General features: G+C 33.4%; 1 protein-coding gene across 1 annotated transcript; it reads left to right on the forward strand.

Annotated features, from left to right (window-relative positions):
- The first annotated feature begins 869 nt into the window (after positions 1-869).
- Positions 870-24591, forward strand: LOC149897624 (proton-coupled zinc antiporter SLC30A2-like). Its single transcript, XM_090116374.1, has 10 exons — positions 870-1213; positions 19353-19481; positions 19868-20030; positions 20553-20744; positions 21129-21315; positions 21659-21752; positions 22411-22535; positions 22955-23070; positions 23465-23637; positions 24109-24591. Exons 1-9 carry the CDS (start codon positions 1082-1084, stop codon positions 23611-23613), a joined length of 1287 nt encoding a protein of 428 aa, XP_089972500.1. The 5' UTR covers positions 870-1081; the 3' UTR covers positions 23614-23637; positions 24109-24591.
- The last annotated feature ends 122 nt before the right edge of the window (positions 24592-24713 follow it).

Consider the following 24713-nt stretch of genomic DNA (forward strand, 5'->3'; position numbering starts at 1 on the left):
CATTTTTCAAGTATGTTCTAGATAGTGATGCTAGTATTTTATACAATGTTATTTCCTAAGGTATTATTTTACTGTTTTAGGTGTATATTTGTGCTTTTTGTAATCTGTGGATTTACCTCCGGGGTCCGTGATTATTGTGTATTTAATTTAATAATTTGTGAAGGACTATTTTAATAAATAATATGAATATTCAAGTGTTATTTGTTTTTATTCAATTTAATCCCGCAATCGATTCACATCCTTTTTTTTGCTTTTATCTTTTTTCACTTCTAAAGGGTAGACTAGATCTTTTATTCATTAGAGCATTCATTTGCGCTGAACAGTGTCTCGAGAAATGTTACATTTCTTGGAAATGCTCTTGGATACTGAGTCTTTATTGTATAGTAGGTACCATCTGATGATCTGTAAGAATGTTACAGAAATACATAAGCGCGTACGGTGTACCTACACTAATATAAATTTAATAAATAGTTGCTACGTTACTTAGTGTTACTGTAAAGCATCGAAATTATGCTTCACCTCTGAAGTTTTGAAATTACATAAGACGTTTAACAGCAAAGCCTTAGGTTTCAATGTTTTAATGTGGATTTTATATACAATACAGTTACACAAACGATTCGATGCCCATGATCGTAATATAAAAGATACCAACTGAAATAACATAATCTAACATAATATAACTCTAATAAATTCATTATACTCAAATAATCGACATATTACATATTATACTAGAATCCACGTATTTCAATTTTTTCGAAGGGTGGCAATTTTGTTAAGAAATGGCAACCTAGCAGAAAGCCAAATGACAGCGTCATGTTGAAATACGTCAATTTATTGTTCACAAAATCAAATTGTCAAATGTCAGTCTCAAAATTGTTTGCGAAGAGGAGCATTTGTATTGATGCTCATTTGATATTGATTTAAATAATTATTTTTAAAATAAATTAATGCCTAATTTTCATAGCAATGATGTTGTTTAATAAGTGAATAGATTTTGTTATAGTGATCGTCGTAGTTTGTTGACCGAAAAGAAATGCGTTTCTTAGAATAAACAATAGGCAGTGCGTTACCAGGCGCCAGAATGTCTGATGAGCTCGAAGCTCGGATGTGGGACGAAGGTGGATCCAGATATGAGCAGAGGAACCATGGAGCGTACTATGAGTCTGCGTTTGCGTCTTCAGAGCATTTGGATAGAGCGCCCTTGCTTGCACAGGTAATTAATTATATTCGCACGATCTGACGCGATTTTTTGCGATAACTACATAATCCGTGGAATTTAGGTAGATATTAACATAGTTGGTTTGATGTTAGTGTACATAAGTCATAATACAAGGACTTTTATCATTATTGTGCCAAGCGCACGTATACTATTACGTTGATAAAAAAAAATAATGAAGATAAAACGCTAGACGAAATCTCATCCCTATATAATTATGTGCTATCGCGATATTATTATGATTTATTTATATTACATTATATTATATGTAATTTGTCATTGATACTACATAGTGACTATACATTTTTTATTTAATAAGGTCCTTTAAAACGAAATTAGTTGTTTTTTTTTGCTCAAAATAAATGTGTGTTAGTATATTATTATAATACACAGTAACTAGAGTCTAGAAGTTACTTTGTCATTTGCTATCATTAAAAGTGGGTGATGCTGCAACATCTAATCAAAGTTTAATTTCCTTATTCATCACATTTATGTTCAAACACACAATCTTCTATTAAATATTAGAATTGTAATATGTAGTAGATGTAGCATTTTTCAAATGCAAACTATACCTATATGTGAAATTATTGTATTCATATTTCAACTTAGTTTCATACAAATGATTGGTTGATGATTTTTAAAGAATCTGCTCAACATTGTCTGGGTTTTGTAGCTATTTTTTTATATTATCTGTGTACAAATTGAGGAGCTTCGGAACAAAAACCGCTAAATCCACTTTCTAAGATTTTTGACAAATCGGAAAAAACGTTTTATTTCTTTGTTTTTTTAGGTAAAAGAGAGTAGAAAATCTTAATATATCAACATTAGCAACATTGTTTGGTGGCCAAAACAACAGATTCGTGTGTGAAGTAATAAACGAAAAAAAAAATAAAAAAAAATGGATATAGCGGTTTTTGCTTAGACTATCCGGATTTATCGTTTTTTGAAAAAATCAACTAAGGATTTATCGCTTTGTGAAAAAACCATTAACATTTTTGGTTAAAACTAAGTATATGAGGAATTAAATAATTAAAAATAAAAAATTGATATATCGGTTTTTGTCTCAACCTTATAAAAATCTATCAAATTTATGTAGGATTTATCGGTTTCTGTTAAGATATCAATTTTCTTTTACCTCATCAGTGGATTTATCGGTATCTGTATAGATCATTTAACTTGAAGCGCATTTTTCTACTAGATTCATCGGCTTTAGAACAGATTCAATAAGCTTATCATGTAAAATTATGCAAAAGCATCGAAATTACAAAAAAAAAAAAAAAAAAATACAGCATGTCGTTTATCGGTTTTTGTTCCGACCCTCCTCAATTAATGAGCAAACATATCTGCTTATAGTCTAGCGACTGACCGCAGATTAAAAAAAAATATTATAAAGCTACTAATTAGGATTGGATGTTGGATTGCATGCAAACAAAAAAAAAAATAATATTACTTAAAAATTGTACTTATATCATACTAGGCAATAGATAACATGTTGTTGAGAAAAAATATATGTAATAATAATTAGTGTGTAAAGAAACAATTGTTTCATAGTCCGTTACTAGCAAAAAAGTTTAGGATATCCTGTAATACTGATTAGATTGTAATAAGGATGTTTTATTTGTATACTCTAAATGTAATTATAAAAAAAATATTTATAAGGAAACAGAAATGCATTAGAGCAGGACTGCAGCATTACTAGTAATAAAAAATCTGAATAAATACATTTATTTTATCAATGTTAAACATAGCTCTTCGAAAATTGGTTCATCATTATTATCTTGTTTTTATAATCTTCTAGCATATATTGGCAAAGGGTACAGCATAATAAAAAATATAAGCCATATAAAATTAAAGTGATATAACATAAAAATTTAGGATAACAATTCTTTAATCCTGCAAGCTTTCTGTGTGATCTACTATCACCATTCATACCACTACCATGGCTTTTGATAGCTACACTCGCCATATCAACTATTAACAGATTAAATAATGCTTGAACATATTTTACAAGCATTGCAGAAATATTATTAGATCCAACAAAGATAAGCAACAACTCAGCATTTTATGATGTAAAATATAAGTGAATTCCCGTGTTCCTGTTAAATAAAAAAATAAAATCATAAAAACTAAGTTAAACATTTCGTTTTGACTGGATTCTCATGAGCATTCATAGACCTGGTCAACTTTTGAGTGCTGTAATAGCATTTCACGTAAATTAAATCAAAAAATTTATATAGAAAAAATTTCCTCAATCAACCATTATTGAGACACAAAATGTATTTCTAAGTAAAGATTCTTTCGGCTTAGTCAGTCAGGTAAATACTCATATTATCGTTTTCCGCAATTTATCAATTGCCAGCAACTTCGACTGCAACTGCATCGAAATAAATAAGAAAATCGATCTTCTGTAACGCAAAGTTATCATCCCCAACAAACAGCATGCAGCTAGTTATTGCTTTATTATATTTTAATGATTGATTCCGAATAGTTTTTGGTATGGAACATGTTTATCAGAACCACAAGAACATTTATTTGACAACAATGCTCATATATCATGCCAAGCTGTTTCCGGGAGCGCCCGAACGCATATCAAGTATCGAAAATTAAATAAAAAACTTATTTTGTACGCGGGTCGAAGTTGTTCCAATGAAATATTCTTCATACGAAGTCAATATATAAAATACCAAAGTAATTCTAATTTTAATTAAAGTTCAAGTTTAAACTATGAGTGTCGTTATAACTTTTTATTGTTACAAATTACAATAAACTCGGGAACACAGACGAAATATTAAAGTCGCAAAGAAAGTTCTCGCAAGTTTTGTTGTTATTTCTTAATCAAGACGATGTCAAGTGCGAACAATTGGTTAGTGAATGGTTCGCTTTATTGTGAGCCGGCATCACGTAGACGGTAGATTGTAAAAAGTTGCATTCGCTGGCGCTGCAGTGTTGAATACGATTTTAATAAATTATTTTCTATAGTATTGTCTCGCTGGCATTGTAATAGTGGTTATCGATCCAACTGCGAAGATGAAATTGCTTAATGTAAGTTGTTGTGTATATTTATATGAATGTTCAATATAACTTTTTAATTACAGAAATCGGCAAAGTACGTTCGAAATTATGGCTCCCAGCCATAACTCATCTTTCAAGTTCACGTCTTGCTTACAAAGTTTTAATTAATACTAAAAATAAATCAAACAGTCTTTATTTAATACCCTTATAGCAATTTCGAATAGGTAATTTAATATTAATGTGTAATACCTACATAACATACACCCGGGCAGTTCAGTATTCATTAATTATTATAATAATATCATTACCTTATCAACTGCAGCATATTATCATGAATATTTACTGTCGGAGTATTACCTACAGCTACGTAAACAAAATCTATAGTATATACTTACCTAATCATGAGATAAACATGGGATAATTAGTTAATTTGATACCTAACCTTAAGATAAGGTGAACTTCCTAATTAAAAGATTCAATAGAAGATGTTTGAAGATAAAACGGATAAAAAATACTAAAACGTGTTTAGTGATTTATCATTAAATTGTTCTTCATGACCTTCATGATTATTATGTCATGAAGATTTATCGCAGGCGTCGATTGTTGTTTATTTTATTTATTTTAATTCTCACCTAATCCTAACTATTGATTCTGAAATCTATACCCACCAGTGTAGTAATTATACTCACTATTACTTGCGATTAAAATCTATATTAGACTAGAGTAGATAATTTTTGAAACAAAAAAAAATCGCAGTCGGATGAAACCCATTAGAAAAGGAGGGGAATATGATGAAAATTAAAGGAAAAATAAATTACGGTCAATCCGAGTTCGGGAAGAGGGAGGGGGGAGCTTTTAAGATAAAAAAATGGTTTCTCTCGATTTCCGACAAAACTACAAGTCCTACGGAAAAAAGTTCAATGGCAAAGTTGTAGGTAATAAAAGGATCTACAACTTTTGTATTCACAATTTTTTCACATAACCTCAAAATTTAGGTGAAAAATTCAAGAAACCAAGTTTTTGGTTTTTTATTTTTATCTACTTCAAAATTTATTGCTTTTCTACGAAATTTGGTGAAAACTTACTTTATTATGTCCCAAATACACTGTAATTTATTTGATTGAAAATATTTATTTTTTCGCCTTATTTTGAATTAATACCAAAAAAACAACCTAATTTTCAATCGAAAAGTCACCCGTCAAAATATCAGCTTTTTTCAAAAACTTGGGGTGCCTTTTATTCATTGAAATCTCTACTTTCATTTGGTGTAAAAAAAATAAACACCACCATAGTAAATGTTCTCAGGAAATGCATACAAACAGTGTGAAAATTAGCTTTTACTAAATCAGGCACACTTCTCGAACTACCTGAAATGTTTATATCGACATCATTTTGCTTTTGAATATGCTGTAAAATATTAAACTTAGAACAGATAATTATTTTTCTTTTGAAATATTACCGAAAAGCCGATACAAGAGAAGATATTGAGTTCGAGAAGTGTGCCTGATTTAGTAAAAGCTCATTATCACACTGTTTGTATGCATTTCCTGAGAACATTTACTATGGTGGTGTTTATTTTTTTTACACGATATGAATGTAGAGATTTCAATGAATAAAAGGCACCCCAAGTTTTTGAAAAAAGCTGATATTTTGACGGGTGACTTTTCGATTGAAAATTAGGTTGTTTTTTTGGTATTAATTCAAAATAAGGCGAAAAAATAAATATTTTCAATCAAATAAATTACAGTGTATTTGGGACATAATAAAGTAAGTTTTCACCAAATTTCGTAGAAAAGCAATAAATTTTGAAGTAGATAAAAATAAAAAACCAAAAACTTGGTTTTTTGAATTTTTCACCTAAATTTTGAGGTTATGTGAAAAAGTTGTGAATACAAAAGTTGTAGATCCTTTTATTACCTACAACTTTGCCATTGAAATTTTTTCCGCAGGACTTGTAGTTTTGTCGGAAATCGAGAGAGACCATTTTTTTCGCTTAAAAGCTCCCCCCTCCCACTTCCCGAACTCAGATTGACCGTAATTTATTTTTCCTTACATTTTTATCATATTCCCCTCCTTTTCTAATGGGTTTCATCCGACTGCGATTTTTTTTATCTTTTCATTATTTTTAAAGGCTTCTACCCCAGTCTATATAGATATTGACCGGTAATAGCAACAACAGGAAAATATATTTACAAAACCCTTAAACCACCTTCAGGAAAATAATTATTTCGACAAAAAAAAAATACCACAAGACGCGGATTGGTGTTCCTTTCCCATTCATCTTCTAAAATGATTTTTGATTAAGTTGAGCTGGGGTCAAAGTCAATCAAATAGATTAAAAATTGGTTGTCTGTAAAGTCGGTTTACTAACGATAGTTGAACGTGACAAGTCCGATTGTGCTTCTTTGTCGCTCGTTCCGCGCTCTCGCTTGCACTTACATGGAACGCCTCAGAGCGAGGTAACGCCGCATGATTCATGTTTTTTCGTGCGTGCAACCGGCTCTATTATAAGACGTTGTCACGTCAAAAAGGATACGAATAATAGGTTAAACATCCTCAACCATCCCTTGGTGTTCTGTACTTGACAGTTTCCTAATTCGTTTCAAGATTAATGACGTCACGTTACAACATAGACGAAAAAACTCACGTATTATTTGATAAAGGTTACATTTGATTGATAAAGGAAAAGATAGTGGTTTTGATAAGATAATTCATAAAAGTGGTACAGGTCTTCCGTCTCTGGAAAGGTCAAATAGAAGAAATACGGAATAAATAATGAAATTGTTTTCTTATTTTATTTTTAAATTATTCTCTTCAGTTAAGCTGGCATTACGTGGGTTATCGAATCCCGATTCGGTTAGTTATTTATAGCTACACTGTCTTGGAAAATTTGTATCGGTATCGGTATCTAATACGTACTTACGAGTAGAAAAGTAAAATTAGTTTACCGTTATTTTTTAATAACAATAAACTACGTTTATTCAGTTCTCAACAATAGTTATTCTAAAATTACATAAGCATTATTATTAGGTAGCCTATTATAAGAAAAATAATTGATTCAGTCAAAGTAACGGCTTATCGGCTATGAATAATAATTAATCAACAAGCTTATTTAAGTGATTCGACATGATATGTGAAGCGTGCGATGGATATAAATGTTTAGTGCTGATAATGCCGCTACTGTAATTCACAGTAATATACGATAGACCGGTTAGAAAAAAAAAACGCTAAAAAGAGAGAATCTGTAAGACCTCATTCACACGAGAGTTAAAAAAGCGTTGCGTTAAAACCCGGCGTTGGCGCTTTTTAAACGTTCTCTCTGTGGTTGTTCATACTAACGCTTTAAAATCACTCATGTCTCGTCTCTGGCTTCAGTAAGACGTGGAAATGGTTTCTGCTAAATTAATGGCACTAGCGATTTGTGTTATTAAAAGACGAAAAAGAAAACAAAAGGCATTCTGGGTACATCCTCTGAATGAACAGAGATACTTAAAAGGGCAGTTTGTGACACTGTACGAAGAGTTAAGGCAATACCCCGGAATTTTTTTAATTATTTTCAAATGTCTATAACGATTTTGAATACAGGAACGGACGAGACTCCACATCTATAATTAATAGTTCGGGATCAACAATCCACGACATCGTATCGATTTTCTGATGATTATAAGCACAACAAACACGTGCTACCGCTGAGCGAGCGTGCGGCATACTGAACGCAGCGCCGGCGCTTTTTTAGCGCTCGTCTGAATAAGAAGTTTCCTATGGTCTATTTTATTTAACGCCCAACGCCGAGCGTTGAAAATAGAACACTGCGCGATAAAAAAGCGTCGCGCTTTAAAAGCGCTGACGTGTGAACATATACTTGGGAATGCATTTGTTCTATTTGGACGCTTTTTTAACGGACGTTAAAAAAGCTCTCGTGTGAATTAGGTCTAACTATATAGTATACTAGCTGTTCCCCACGGTTTCAACCGCATTGCTCCGCTCCTGTTGGTCTTAGCGTGATGATATATAGCCTATAGCCTTCCTTGATGAATGGGCTATCTAACACCGAAATAATTTTTCAAATCGGATCAGTAGTTCCTTAGATTAGCGCGTTCAAACAAACAAAAAAAAACTCTTTAGCTTTATAAATTTAGTACATATTGATTAATAGATATACAGTAACAAGTAAAAATGTAAAGAGTACTTTTGTTAAAATACATACTATCTTGATTATGTTTTGGTTCATTTGGTTCGTTTTTTAACTCGGCATAAAAATAATAAAGCCTCCTGTATTTTTACTATATCGATTAATTTAGTTGCCTGAACCCGAAAAGTTCGTTTATTTTTAGCGAACTCTCAACTTTATCAAAGTTTCAATACATAAAAAAAGTCGGCATTGTTTGTGCCGTTTAATTTCGGAAATTCCAAGCCCACTCGATATGAATATGCTTTTAGTTTTCTGGTTCAATGAATCATGAGTGGCTTGTGAAATAAATTGTTGAATTCCTATTAAGAGAAAGTTGGACTTTTTTGTCACAAGTGAATTATGTGCTTACAGGAAAATTGAGTAACATAATAATGGGCAAGATAATCAGAATTCAGAGACAACTACGAATAAATCTACGCACAGGACACATGGACCACTGATTAATCTATACTAATATTATGAAGCTGAAGTTTGTTTGTTTGAACGCGCTAATCTCAGGTCCGATTTGAAAAATTCTTTCGGTGTTAGATAGCCCATTCATCGAGGAAGGCTATAGGGTATACAGGGTGTCCCACTATTGGTATACTAAGCGCGAAGGGACTTATAGTTTTGCATACACTGAACACGTAAAAAATACTTAAACAACAAAATTACGTCAAAAAATTTTTGCTAAATTTTTCCTGAAAATCCATGCTTTCTTCTCTAGCTTCGCACAGCCAGCATAATATACCGCTTTGCTAATGTGAGCATTTTGTCTATGAAAACATAATCTTAAACGATAGCTCACGTGCTGGTGGCAAAGTTGCACGGGTTGCTTGTTATGGGTGTACACATAGAGTTAAGGATTCATCTGTTTGAAAAAAAAATGCGTCTGGAATTTTATAAGTATTTTTTATAAACTCAGCGTATGCAAAACTATAACCTCATTTGAGCTTAGTATACCAACAGTGGGACACCCTGTATATTATCACACTAAGACCAACAGGAGCCGAGCCGAGCGCAGCTAGCTATTAATATGACCACAGATAATATAGATTTTAATACTAAGGATTCAAAGTTAACTCAAAGCTGTGTTCAAAGCCCCTTGTACATGTCAAGCATTGTAGTATAGTAAAGAGATTAGAGGAGCTATTCCTCCTTAAATACAATAGAACGACGTATACATTGCAGTGTAAAGGTAAATTAATCAAGATAATGTATCCGGTGTGCACATTGCATTATGCGATGCGTCTCCCTGTAGTTATGTGGAGGGAGGAACTGCACCTGCTGCCCGGGAATTATCCTGTAAAATATTGCAAAGTAGGTACGTACCTAATACATAAATATGACTATTTTATGCATTAGGTACGTACCTAATACATAAATATGACTATTTTATGCTTCCTAATATATACGGAACCACATCAATTGAGTTGCAGGAAGACATAGACAGGAATATTTAATCATAATTTCATATGAATGTGCTTTAGTCTTTTAAAACCGTCCTTCGCAGAAAACGATGGAATATTACAAGTTAGGTTATGTTAGTGCCCGAATTAAGAAAAAAAAGCAATATGAAGAATTCGATTTTGCCTTATTAAATACTAGCTGGGCTCTGCGGTTTCACCCACGAACAAAATCACAGGTAAAAATCGTCATGGTTTCCTTTGGAGCTTGTTTTGTCTTTTGGCGGACAAGTTTTATTTAGTTCTACTTGTTTCAGCATACTGTTAAATCTACACTTCACATATAAAATACAACATCGTTCAACAGTCATGAACGATACGCACATGGCAGTGAAACATAAGTGCCTTTGAACTTGTACAGTTGCATCGTAATCGGCTTAGCGCGTCGCACGTAAGCGCGGTGCGATCCCATAATCCCATATCGACGTGATCGCGTTTAATGTAAATGATATTGTTGTTTGAGTTGATTTTCATTAAGAATGTGTTATAAATTGCTGAATGAGTATTATGTGGTCTAGAGGTTTGATTGTTATAGGATATTTATAAGAAGACTAGCAGTCCGCTACGGCTTCGCCCGTGGTACATGTTTACGTTTTCCCTCCATAAGAACCATCCTCGTTCTTCAAGGAATATTATAAATAACAAAATCAATTCAGCCGTTCTCGAGTATTGCGCTTACCAACACATTGTACGATTTATTTTTATTGCACAGAAGATAGATATATCGATATTACTACTCGTATCTTTCGCCCGCGTCGTCAAAGTAAATTTTCGTGGGAATGACACGTTTCACTGAGGTTAAAAGTATCCTTGGTCACGGTCTAACCTTTTTTCTCTCCCCTATCTAACCTTTAATCAGACTATCGTTAACATGATAACATTAAGAGCCCTAGATTCTGCATTATAACCCATTTAAATGAAGCTGCATGATTATAGAAAATGCTTCATTAAAATGTTAAAAAGTACTCAACAAGTCTTGCGATATTAATGCCATAATCGTGGAAACACTTCATAAAGCTTTGCAATTAAAATAAGGGTTCTAAATGTATTTTTCCAGCGATTAATTAATTTATTTTTCCTGTTAAGTGTAATGATAGAATGTTATATTTCCTAGTGGCAAACATACTTGACATAATATTGCGGAGTATTATTTAATCTGTAATTAAGAAGTAGATAATGCATAGATGCGAGTTACTTGCTTTTGTATGCTAACATTACATACTTACAGATTTATGTTTTTAAAATATCTTATTATAAATTAAAGGCAAGTTATCAAAACATCAATATTAAAACAATTCCCCGGCAGACAAACTATATTCAAATGTTCGAATGTGATGAGTTGAATAACAACTTTTCCAACTCTTCATTCATTTTGCTTCTTCTGCCAAGTTGCCAAGTTTCAGAAATCACTGCAATTGAATGGATATCGTTTCCTAAAGAGCTTTTACTGGAATGAAATGCATCCGAAATAGGTCAGCCCCTGTACTATGATATCTTAAAGCAGCATTATTTCCAGTGTGGATAAATGACAGCGCTATATAGTAGGTACATATATAGGTCGTCTAGCGCTGTCACTTTCGCACACTGCAAATAATACTGCTGTAAACATCATGGTAACTTTCAGAAACATTTATCTAACTTCCGAAGTGAGATTGATTATGTATCTAAAGAAGAATGGCAGAGCCATGAATAACTGAGCAAGTATTACCGGTCAATGTTGAGGTACGTTGCTATAGAAACGGTCGAGGAAAACATATTTTATCGTTAGAGCCTGTTCATAAATTATAGCTTTTATAGATAAATTAGACTCTTGTTCTTGAGTAATAATACTAGTTTTGTAAAATATTGCATGGTCTAGTCTGCGATGAGCAGTTACATGATCTATGAAAAAAGTATATACCATTAGTAAAAAATAAAAAGACATTATTATATGTTGGGATGTCCCTTGTAATAGGATTTGTAATCTATAAATTTCTGTATTTGCATGAAGTTGAAAACTAAAGATAAGGTACTCATGTAAAGCTGAAACAATTGAGTTCCTTTTATATCTTGTTAAACGAGAAATGCAGGCCAATGTTTATCGTTCATCCAACTATATCTTATCAGTGTATTAACCGTTAGGTTTCTCGTAATAAATAGTTAAAATAAATGAAATTCTCATCTTTCAGTAGCAGGTTTCATATTATTCTACAGTCAGGTGGGACTGACAATGAGTGATGACTAAAAGTTTCATATCCGAAAAATGTTCCCATATTTTTGCTGCACCATGAAAATTTATATTGGCGTCACGTTTTATGAAAAGTAGATAATGCCACTTTTTTACAATATGTTTACAACATTGTCGCGGTATTTCCATGTAAAAATAGCACTGCAAATGCGTTGTTTGGATATCATACGTTTTTGTGAAACAATGTGTATAGTTTGCAATTTTATTATTTATGCACATTTTATCGGTACAGGAAAATATTGTTAGGAAACCGACATATCTAACATCAAGTTTAAGCATATGAGACATTTGATAAAGCGCTTTGCCAGTGTGATACTATTTTGTTTTATTATTTTAGTGTAGTATGAACTAAATCCTTGCAGCAAGCCCGAGTCACTACAACAAGAACACAATATTTAGGCGATGATATCCTTATTTCCACTTTAACAAATAGGCAATTTTGTAAAAGAAATGAAGCAGAATTCAATTCACATAAATCAAGGTGATATAAAATCACTAATCTCACGAAAGAGACCTCCGACTGGCTGTGGCAACCCATAAGGGCCATACAATTTATTACATTCACTTATACCCCCGAAATTGTTATCTCTCAACGTAAATCGTGTTTGCAGATCCTCCTCAAATGGATTCATAAAAACAGCCATGAAGGTTGTTGGACGTAAAACGAGTCCGTATTACCTTATATTGCATACTATTTCTATTGATCTGTAGACTGTAGTGTGCACTATAGTTATGTAACCGTTCTGCCCACGGTTGTGTACAACGTCATAAATGTGTTATAAACTTTTATAGCGGAATATGAAACGCTCCAGCGGCCTCGATCGGGTTCTGATCGGGATTTTTCTCGTGTAATTGCCTGAAACGTTTGAACGATCTCCCAGTTTAAGGGGGTGCTTACATTTCTTTGTCTGTATTTGCATGGAGAAAGGATCAAATGTTTCATAGACATGCATATTATTACAGAACGTCTATAAACAAAAATTATAGCAATTACTTTGTAGTTAAAAGCCTTGTTATATGTAATATGTAAATCGATTTACTGCTATTGCATGGGATATTAAATTATACGTTATGCAAACGATTCGAGAATTTGTCGTAAACTAAAGCATGTTGACTGTACCATTTTATGAAGCATTGTAATTTGTATTAATTACTCGTAACCATGTAATGTAGTGTGTTAAATGAAGAATAAAATAAGCATTGTTAGTTATAAAATCTTGATGCGATTTTTTTCATCTCCGCTATTGTGGTATTTGTTAATTAACGTCAGATCCAACTTTAACCTTAAAAGCGTATTTCACAGAACTGTTAACAAATAAAATATGGTCTGCAATCTATTGTATTGCAGCTTCGCTTTTCCCGGCGCCGCGGCCGCGCCGCAATGTCAATCACACGCTCGCTGGTGTAATCGAACGTACGTGATCAATTAGTGTATATGGGTTTTAGGGCAATTCCAGAGCTTTGTTTTTGGAACCAATTTGTCGTGCTTGGTGGGGAAAATACGTCCAGTGTGAGGTAGTTGTTTTGGGAGCACACGCTGGGTTTTTGGTTTGTTCGTCTATTATTGTTTTGGTCTTCTTCGTTCTATTGTTAATGATGTGGGAATTCTGATCTTGCATTTATTTAGATATAGGAAATAATGTCTATCGATATTGGTATTGATATTGTAATTAAAATACTACATATTATAATTTAAATACAGGTTCTCCTAAACACAGGTTGCCCAGTAACCTAGCTAGGGAAACATTGGCTTTTATAAATTGTTTTAGTAGCCTTTTATATTTATATACTTTTACATGAATATTAATTGTTCATTGTAATAAATTGTAATTGTAATTGTATTTAAGTATGTTTAATAAATAAATTTGATTTGAAATAAATTTGATTTGATTTGAAATAAATTCTTGAAGTGGATTTCAGCTAAATTAGGCCAGTAGAAATCGACACTAAAAAACCCTAAATTCGCAAAGCACGATGTAGATTTGAATTTTTGGTATGTTGTTTGGATCAGTTAGGGTGATGTAAATCCCAATTTGCAACTTCGAAAAAGTTGTGCTCGCTGCGCACCACGTGATAAACTGCGAAAATTTTGGACTTTTTTCACTTTTTGCTCTAAAAGTCATAAACTATGCGTTTCCGACAAGTATGATTCAGTACATAAATTAAGGTTATTAAATTTGCAACAATTTAAGCCTAACCGCAGCTCTCTAAACCTTATAACGACTAAACTGTGGCCATTTGAAGATGGTTCATTTTTCCGGAAATATTGAAATTTTTAGTTTTGCTCCCGTTTGAAGCAAAATATTGGCAAAAACCGCTCGTTCTATGAGAACTTCGTATAATAAAGTTGTAGTGCATTTAATTTTCTTTCATAAGAGCATAGAACAAAGTCTGTGAGACAAATAGTTCACTCACAATATCTGAAAAACAAAAAGAAGGTAGAAATAGATTTTTAAAGAATTGAAACTGAGGGCATATAAAATCACAAAAAGGATAATACTTTTTCATTTGCAGGATAGGTAATTAACAAAATTAGAAAGATAATTAAATTTGCAACAATTTAAGCCTAACCGCAGCTCTCTAAACCTTATAACAACTAAGCTGTGGCCTTTCAAAGATAGTCAGTTTTTCCCGAAATTTTCAAATTTTTAGTTTTGCTCCCGTTTGAACCAAAATATTGGCAAAACCGCTCGTTCTATGAGAAGGTCATAAAATAAAGTTGTAGAAAATTTAATTTTGTTAATTACCTATCCTGCAAATGAAAAAGTATTATCCTTTTTATGATTTTATATGCTCTCAGTTTCAATTCTTTGAAAATCTATTTCTACCTTCTTTTTGTTTTTCAGATATTGTGTGTGAAATATTTGTCTCACAGACTTTGTTCTATGCTCTTATGAAAGAAAATTAAATGCACTACAACTTTATTATACGAACTTCTCATAGAACGAGCGGTTTTTGCCAATATTTTGCTTCAAACGGGAGCAAAACTAAAAATTTCAATATTTCCGGAAAAATGAACCATCTTCGAATGGCCACAGTTCAGTCGTTATAAGGTTTAGAGAGCTGCGGTTAGGCTTAAATTGTTGCAAATTTAATAACCTTAATTTATGTACTGAATCATACTTGTCGGAAACGCATAGTTTATGACTTTTAGAGCAAAAAGTGAAAAAAGTCCAAAATTTTCGCAGTTTATCACGTGGTGCGCAGCGAGCACAACTTTTTCGAAGTTGCAAATTGGGATTTACATCACCCTAACTGATCCAAACAACATACCAAAAATTCAAATCTACATCGTGCTTTGCGAATTTAATGTTAATTTCCACTGGCCTAAATCTTATTTTTCTGATATTAAAAGAACAAAGTTACCAACTTTATCCCATGCCCCATGGCCTACCTATTTTTTTGTACCTAGGTTCACTGTAGGATAACCTAATAGTCATTGAAAATAACTAATAAAATATGAAAAACGTTACAAAATTATAACCAACGCCAAAAATTTCATGATTGATCTCGTCAAAGACGAATGAAAATATTTTTGTAACACAGTTTTACTTTTGCGCTCAAACAATTTTAATATTCTGAATCAGGCAAATCCATATGTTGGGATCTAGCGGTGCCAAATTTGTTTGGCACAGTGTTTCTTTTCCAACAGACTTTATTTTACTATTGCAAATATTATTTTATAAAAGTATAGCAGTGTAACTTTATTGTTCCATATATTATATTAAGAAAAGTATTGCAGTGAAATGAGAAATACAATTTTCAAATATAAAAAATAATTTTCATATTTTCTTTAGCTGTCCGTTCAGTACAGTTTTCATTGAGTTAAATCCGAATTAATATCTACGCGTTTAATAGAGGATTACTTCCTGTAAAATAAAACCAACGAGTAATTTTTGCAGAAAATTCATCATAACTTAATTTACTCTCTTTTTCGATCATAATAAGATACCGTTACGACGGTAACGGGACGGCTTATTCGAGCGGAAAAATTCGTTGTAACGCCGCTATAGACATTTCGCAATTTGCCACCCATTAACTGTCGTTTAGTGCTTATTACCTACCGTTTTATGATTTAGTTGGTTGAGGAAAAACACATAAAATTTTCAAGGGAAGTTGCTTATACTTTGAACGCAAAATAGTTCAAGAGTTTTGAAATGAAAAAAAAGAATGTTGTGTGGTTTTATGAAACCACGGTAAAAGTGAAACTTAGGCACAAAATTATCTTATTTGTACGAGAAACGATCGTACGGTTCGACCGTCAAGCGACATGCGCTACACAGACCAAAAAGTTTGAGACGATGTAATAAAAGTTTCACTTTAAAAAACAGAACTTTCACCGATAAAGGAAAGGAAGCAGAAGGAATCTTTTTTTTTAATTTGTAATATTCAGTTTAGTGTGGCATAGCATTAACCAGTTTATTTAAAAACACCCTTAAATAAAGCCGAAAGGATAAAACGTGTTTATATTTTGTTATTTACTTTTTTTTATAAAATATGATAATATAATCATCTTAAATATAAAAATGAATCGCAAAATGTGTTGGTAAGCGCATAACTCGAGAACGGCTGAACCGATTTCGATAATTCTTTTTTTATTATATTCCTTGAAGTACGAGGATGGTTCTTATGTAGAGAAAACGTAAACATGTACCACGAGCGAAGCCGGGGCGGACCGCTAGTAATAAAATATAAATAGTTTATCTTTAGTCTTCTAACTCGCAAAACGAAAAGGCAAAGGTAAACGGTATAAAAAATAAAGATACTACAAATGTTTTTGTTATGTTTATACTAACGTTATATAATTTTATTAAATCACGCTATTTTGTTGAAAGGTCTCAAGTCTCAACCTAAACAATAATTGTTATGAAATTTTACCATAAACAACAACTGTAGCTAATTCTATCAAGATTTAATTGAGACTATATTCAACATTATTTCGTAAACAACATTGTTTATATTTTATAAGCAAACTCTTCCAAGAAAATGGCGAAGCTTTGACACAAATGGAAGTCTGTAAACAAGTTAGTATCACTTCATTGACCCGACTCCAACGTGTCTCGTCTGAATACAAGGCTGTATTGATTTCTCTTTATCTCTTACATTACATTAAGCATTTTTGTGATATTTTATAAATTATCTCAACCAAGAGACACTTATTTTGATCATAAAATTTTATCATGCATGTTGTTCATTCCTGTTAAACTTGGCATGGTAAATTAATATTGGCTGATCATGAAAATATATTTTTGATAGATGTCACTTGCAGGATGTGGCCACCACAGGCCGCAAACATCGACCCATGCTTAATGAAAGACCCTATAGAAGAACTTATAATATAACCCTATAGTTTAAAATCAATGTCTTGCAGGAAATCTGGTTGACAAGAACGGATGTTGTGTATGCGATAGCATAAAACTTATACGTTTAACGTTAATTGATACACTGATAAACAAAGAAATATGTTCTTTTAATCTGTAGAAGATAAATCTTTAAGACATCTACTATCGCTTCATATGCCAAACACATATTCAGCAACAGGTACTATTGATCCCGTGAGTGTCGTGATCGGCATTTTAATTAGCAGGCTGGTAACTTGTTTGAACTCTGATTGGTTAAACGTGGGTTTATCCTATGTGAAATTATAATTTGTATTATATGAGAACGGGACTTCTTTTGGCTAACTATTGCATCCGACTTCACATCTAAACTTTTATATACAGCTAGTAAATTAAAATGTTCCAAGGTTAATTGATAGACGTATATTCTTTTCACTTGTTTTAATTTTTTATTCATTCACTTCAATGACTTACACGTGGATTGAAAATATATGTTTAGTTTTAATTAAGTTGGGAATTGCGAAACTACCTGAAATTTACCCGTATATAACTCATCCGTGGTATTTCCCGCATTATGAAATCTTTTCTTTATCTATTTACAAAAACAGTTAACAATTATATTATTAATCAGTGTTAATGTAACCAAACAAATACTGACCTTGGGGTGTCGAAACGTTGGGTATAATTTCCAAGTCATTATCTAGTATCTACTATATAAAAATAAGTCGGGTTTTCCTTCTTGACGTTATAACTCCAGAATGCACGAACCGATTTCCACGGTTTTGCATTCGTTGGAAAGGTCTCGCGTTCGTGAGGTTTATGGCAAAGAAAAGGTGTCTCTGGTGGCGAAACGGAGTTCGCCAGATTTGCTAGTTTGTTATAATGTTTTCATTATACAACTAGGATAACGCCAAATATACAAAAGAAAGGTATCGAGGTTATTTTTAATGCAGTTGAGCCAAAAACAATGATAATATTTTTATATTCTCGGTGTACCTATTTGTTTTTGCTAAACATGGAATGAGATCATCCGATTTGGCAGTTTTAAAAAAGTTTTGACCTTTTACTTTTAAGTTGTGTTCATGTAAATTTTTTAATATAAATGTAGATACAAATTTAAATCAAGTTTTAGTCATAATTCTGGATAAATCTTATCTCGTCAAAGGCTAAAACATAACTCTGATCCAAAGTTAATTCTGCACGATCATATAATTTATCTTGATACAAACTAGAAAGTCATTTACTCGCGTAATCCTTTGAAATTCATAAAGTTTTGAAAGCATTTATGGAAGATAGTCTCAGTTTATAATGTAAGAGAACTCTAAGCTTCCAGTGAAGTGTATGTATGTTGGAATATTACTTTTATCAAGCGTTTATTTAGGACTATAAGCTTTATAGCGTCTTCTTGATGGCTGTTACTTTAAGAGTTAAAATAATACTTTTATGGACATCTTCCTGCGTAGTAAAATGTTATTTCTCTTACTGTATAATTCTCACTTCTATGTCCCAATTTTATCTCATAACGTACACTTTTCTTGTAATTTTATTCATAAAAACAATTATTGTTAATTGTGCAAGAACGTATTCATTATTCACTGCCAGTCAGAAGAGATTTCAATCCAATTAAGAAAATATTTTTTTCGGCGATTTGCCAAATAGATTTACAGTTAAAACCTGGATTAACGTACACGATACTTTTCTTCTTTCGTGTAACGTCAAAGTATAGGATAGTTTGGTATTACAAAACGATTTTACGATATGATTTTTGGGTGTAGACTAGTATGTGTTGTATAGAAGGCAGGAGGAGATTGATATTTAAGCTACTTTTAGACACGTTTATATCTTATTCCTTTCTTCTCATTCCTTATTTGCCACTAGTAACAGCAAGTGGGTTATATTATTGTTCTATTTCTTATTTCAGGACAGTTACACGGAGGTGACGGTGGCCGCACCAGCGGAGACGGAGGAGCATTGTCATTGGAAGCGGCCGGAGCCCCCCAGTGCTGTGCCGCAGCTGTTGACTGCTCTTGTGCTGTGTTTTGTTTTTATGGTAATTATGCATAATATGTGGATGTAGTAATTTGATAGTTTGATACATTTATTCATGTGTTAAGGGTTTATAATGATGAGCTGGAAATATGAAAATCAGTCATGACGATTGCATTAGTGCTTTTTTTTATAGTCATTTTTTTAATTGAAGGAACTTCTTGCCAAGATGCTTCTTAGCTACAAGTTGAGGAAACAGAATCAACCGTTTCAGAATATTGAAATTCGTATAGATTTTTTTTGCTTTTTTCACTTTTAGGTAAAAAGAACAAGAAAGTGGAAGAGGCTGAACTACGGAACCCTCTAACCTGACTACATAAACATAGTTTTAATAGTATTTTCTTAAAGAAAAAATTTTTCAGGATTTCAAATATTTTATTCATCTCACAGATATGCGAGCTAATCGGCGGATATCTAGCCGGCAGCCTCTCGGTGATGAGCGACGCTGCGCACATGTTGAGCGACTGCGGCGGGTTCGCGCTCGCTCTGCTGGCCTTCCGCTGCGCGTCCAGACCGCCTACTGCACACATGTCGTATGGATACCGGCGAGCTGGTTAGTTCTGTTGTATATCACTGGATATACAGGTAGTAGGCGGGTATCTAGCCGGTAGAGTATCAATCAGAAGCTATTTTAAGGGTGCTGAACAATACTTTAAACAAAACAAAAAAAAACTAGAAGTATGAAAGTTTTAATCGAGATTGTCACAGATTAAGAATTTTATCCTTTTAATTAAAAAAAAAGACGGGTTGCACTCCGGGAGTTCCAGCAGAAGTGAAAACTTGATTATTAACGTTGACCATGTTTGATATTTTGGAATGGTATCCGTCTTACGCTTTTTCGATCAGGTCACGTGTCCTGACGCGAGTTTAAGATTTTATACCCATTACAGAAAAAGTGCTCAACGCCGCTAAAGAAGTTTTCATTTCAAAAATGGCACAAATAATCTACATTTTTACAGGTATAAGGTAACCTGCTTTATAATCAAGTAATTAGCTGCAAGAAAACGATCGCTTTCTAGTAATATAATGTTTTAAATTAGCTTCCTCACATAAATTATAGTCCCTCTTATTTCAGAGGTACTCGGCGCAATGGCGTCCGTCCTGCTCATATGGGCGCTAACCGGCGTGTTCGTGTACGTGGCCGCGTTGCGCGTGCGCACCGGCGAGTACACGATCGAGCCGGACATGATGATGATAGTATCTGGTTGTGGGGTCGCTTTCAATGTCCTACTAGCGTTGGTCTTGCATGGATGCGCTTCGGATATTGGTGAGTTTATTTAAAAGAAAAAGCAAATTGAAAAATACTATTTTGATCATGAGCACAACGATTAAATTTAGTAACTTTTTTAACTCGTTCTGTTAAAAACGTTACTAAATTTAATCCTTGTGCTCATGTAAGTACTTATAGAAAATCTGTTGTAAAGTAAACATTTGAACATAATTTAAAAATAAAATTAATTAATGAATTCGAAATTCGAATGAATTAATATTCAGACTTTGATTCAGAATATTACTGTTTCGTATTTTTAAGTACTAACAATAATTTTCAATATAATATTACTAATTCTAGTCTTATTGCCTACATTCTAATCAAATAACATGTAAAATACTAACCTTTAATAAATTATATTTATTTTAAATAATTTCCCAGCCCACCATCACTCACACGGCGGTGCAGCGTGTACGCACACGCACGCGCACGCACACACGCAAAGCTCGCCAAAACGGTTTCGTTTATTCGGACGGCGGGATAAACCTGCTAACGGTGTGGCCAATGGGGACTACAGTCTGAAGGATATGGCCGCCGCTGAAACGAGTGTCGTGGGGGGTGCGCAGAGGTTAGTATAGTGAAAATATAAGACAATTATTAAATTTTTAATCCGTCTATGTTTTAATTGATAAACGGTTTAGATATGAGAAGACAGGCTTCGTTTTAAATGTATCTGGTTAATGAAATATATTCCTACTTTATTTACACTTGATTAAAACAGATTAAGACCCAGAAAATTTGATTTACTTTAAATATGAAAATAAGTTAGAAATGCGATAAAAATATATTTTGATTGTAACAAAATACAAGATACTATATTGTGTTTGTGTAGTACTGTAGTCGAACAAACATCAAAACATAATGAGGGTAGTTCTAAAATGAAAATGCTATTAATAATAATTTGTTTACAGAAATATAAACCTACGAGCGGCTCTGATACACGTTATCGGGGACTTAATTCAAAGTTGTGGAGTACTTCTCGCCGCTATAATCATTAAATTTTGCGTAAGTTTTCTCAAAATAAACCTAAACTCCATTTAAATAAATATTTTTACGACTAATGTTTTTATTACTTGTTCGCCATAGAAATCTAAATAACAAGACACATAGAAGTGCTATAATGTCATAATTCGTATGAATACTGCTATCGCCAAAATCAACACATTTAAACCGATAGCTAAACAGTACACACAAGTAAACTATGCCTTTTATTGGACAGCTTGATTTTAGTGAAAACTAACTTAAATATTAAATTAAGCTTTTTGATATGTATCCTAACGCACGAATTTACGGTTTATTTTAGAATAACATCCCTAAGCACATGAGACGTTTTGTTTATTTTTGCTCCAATACGCAAAAATTCGGCTTTTCTACAACAGAGGTTGTCAATTTTCAATAGATATAACTTTGAACATAAACTCATAGAAATAAGGTTGAAATTTGTGTTAAACGTGATAATAAGAATGGTCATGGTCATGTGGCATGGTAACCACCTGAGCGGCGACAATGTCACGCGCGCTTACCACTTCTATTGCCTTTTTATTTAGATTTCTATGTTGTTCGCTTTAGCTGATATCTCGAACCGGTGGACGTTTCTTTTTTTTGTAACTTTATACATATTATTTAAGTTATTAATTTACTAAATAAAAATTGTTTTCCACAGCCAGAAGCAAAAGTAATAGACCCGATATGCACTTTCGTGTTCAGTATACTGGTTTTGTTGACGTCAGCGCGCGTGGTGCGTGACGCGTTGGCCATGTTGATGCAAGCTGTGCCGCAGGACTTTAGGTACGGTTAATTATTAGGTTTTATAGGTAAAGTGGGATTTTGTTACAAGGCTTTACAGGGGAAGATGTGTTCACTGTGTGATACATATTTATTATTAATTATTATGTATGTTCTTGTGTTTGTGTTTATTAATATGTAGCGGTTAGAAAAATTATAAAATTGGTCCTTCGAGCCGGATACGATTTTACATTTTAAATTTATATAAATTGCTTATTGTTTGTTCATGCTTATTTAAATATTAAAATTGTTATTAATAATTTTGTTGTTAACATTTTAATTAATAATTTAGACCAATTTAACTACTCGATCCAAAATCATCAAACGACTGATAGATTTCCGTAGATTTTTCTTCCCAAAAAATGAAATCGAAAACGTAATTTCCCTTTTAGCACAGTCGGTTAATTTATTGTGGTGCACAGGTACCGCGAGTGTGTGAGCGCGCTGTCGGCCGTGAGCGGCGTGCGGCACGTGCACTCGGTGCACGCGTGGGCGCTCTCCACGCACCACGTGGTGCTCACCGCGCACGTGGCTATTGGTCAGTGGGTTTATAGTCATTTTGTAAGACCCTCTTTATGAATTTTTTATATATGCTACCTTTTTTTAACCCACTCATTTTTATATATGTATGTGATACATGGTATATTTTTTTCTATCCACACCGTACACTCATTAAATGATTTTCTGGCATGATCATTATTTTGATTATACTACTTGATGATACTTTACATTGTTATGAATTTAAAAGAGTAACAATCGAGTTTTTGCCGGTTATTCTTTTTGTAGAAATTGCTTTGTGAACCGGTGGTAAATTATTATTTTTCTATATTTTGATGATTCAAATGTGCTTCTAAACGCAGTCCAGTTGAATAAATGAATGCTTGAATTTGATTGATTGAAAAATATTTTTTTATTTTTGTATTTGTGTGCAGATGAGCTGGCGGAGTGGGAGGCTGTGCTGTCGCGGTGCCAGGCGCTGGCGCGGGCGCAGTACGGCGTGGCGAGCGCGTGCTTCCAGGTGGAGCGGTACAGCGCCGAGATGTCCGCCTGCCGCAGCTGCGCGACCCTCGCCGCGCCCTGACACCTTTCCACGCTGTGCCGTTAGGTGACGCTCTCTGCTCCACGCTGTGCCGTTAGGTGACGCTGTCTGCTCCACGCTGTGCCGTTAGGTGACGCTCTCTGCTCCACGCTGTGCCGTTAGGTGACGCTCTCTGCTCCACGCTGTGCCGTTAGGTGACGCTGTCTGCTCCACGCTGTGCCGTTAGGTGACGCTCTCTGCTCCACGCTGTGCCGTTAGGTGACGCTCTCTGCTCCACGCTGTGCCGTTAGGTGACGCTCTCTGCTGCCCGCTGGTGGGGCGCTCCCAAGTGGAGTGGACAGCGCTGAGATGTTCTACTGGAATTCCAGATGGAACGCTCGCGTGTACGCAGTACTCACGTTCCATGCTGGCGACTTCTATGCTTAAAACATATTTTATGATAGGAGTCGAAATTAAACCCTAATAGCAAAATTAATTGTGATAACTAATATAGCCTATAATAAAAAAATTACTTATTTTTTGTTTTATTAATTTCAGATCCAAACTGACAAACAACAAAACGGCACGGGTGAGGGACTCAATGTTAAAATACAAACGTGACAAGTCTGTAACTACTGTAATAAAGTATTAGAAGTATTAGCCAAATTCCAAATGTTTATGTATGTATATTTAGGTAAGAAAAGATAAATGGAGTCAAACAAATATTATTAAAAAGTTGTTACTTAAATATCTGTTAAAAATAATATAGAAAAATAAGCGTCGGAAAAAACATCGGGACAAATCCAGTCGTCAAAGTTATAGGTTAAAAATATTCAGTGTTAGTTATTGTTTATATAGGAATTATAATTTTTAATATATTTTTAAATAACCCAGTTTTAAGATAAAAATCCAGTTGTGTCACAGTTTAAATGATCTCATTCTTGCTCATTTTATTTGTTATACAGTTCAGCACAAAACTTGAATGTATTTAGTATTAATTTATTTTTATTTAGATAACTTATTTTCATACTAAACATTGTTCTATAGCACAGAACAGTAAAGTAGATAGAAGTGTGATGTGGGCGTGGCCCACGTGTCAATGATAAGTTAAGATCACCTAACTTGCTCTCAGTTGTGCGCAGAAAAATATTCGAGTCGGTTGT

Source organism: Colias eurytheme, chromosome 25 (assembly GCF_061535395.1).
Source record: "Colias eurytheme isolate Ceu_HAF_F1 chromosome 25, ilColEury1 Martin Lab GWU primary, whole genome shotgun sequence".
Lineage (NCBI taxonomy): Eukaryota > Metazoa > Arthropoda > Insecta > Lepidoptera > Pieridae > Colias > Colias eurytheme.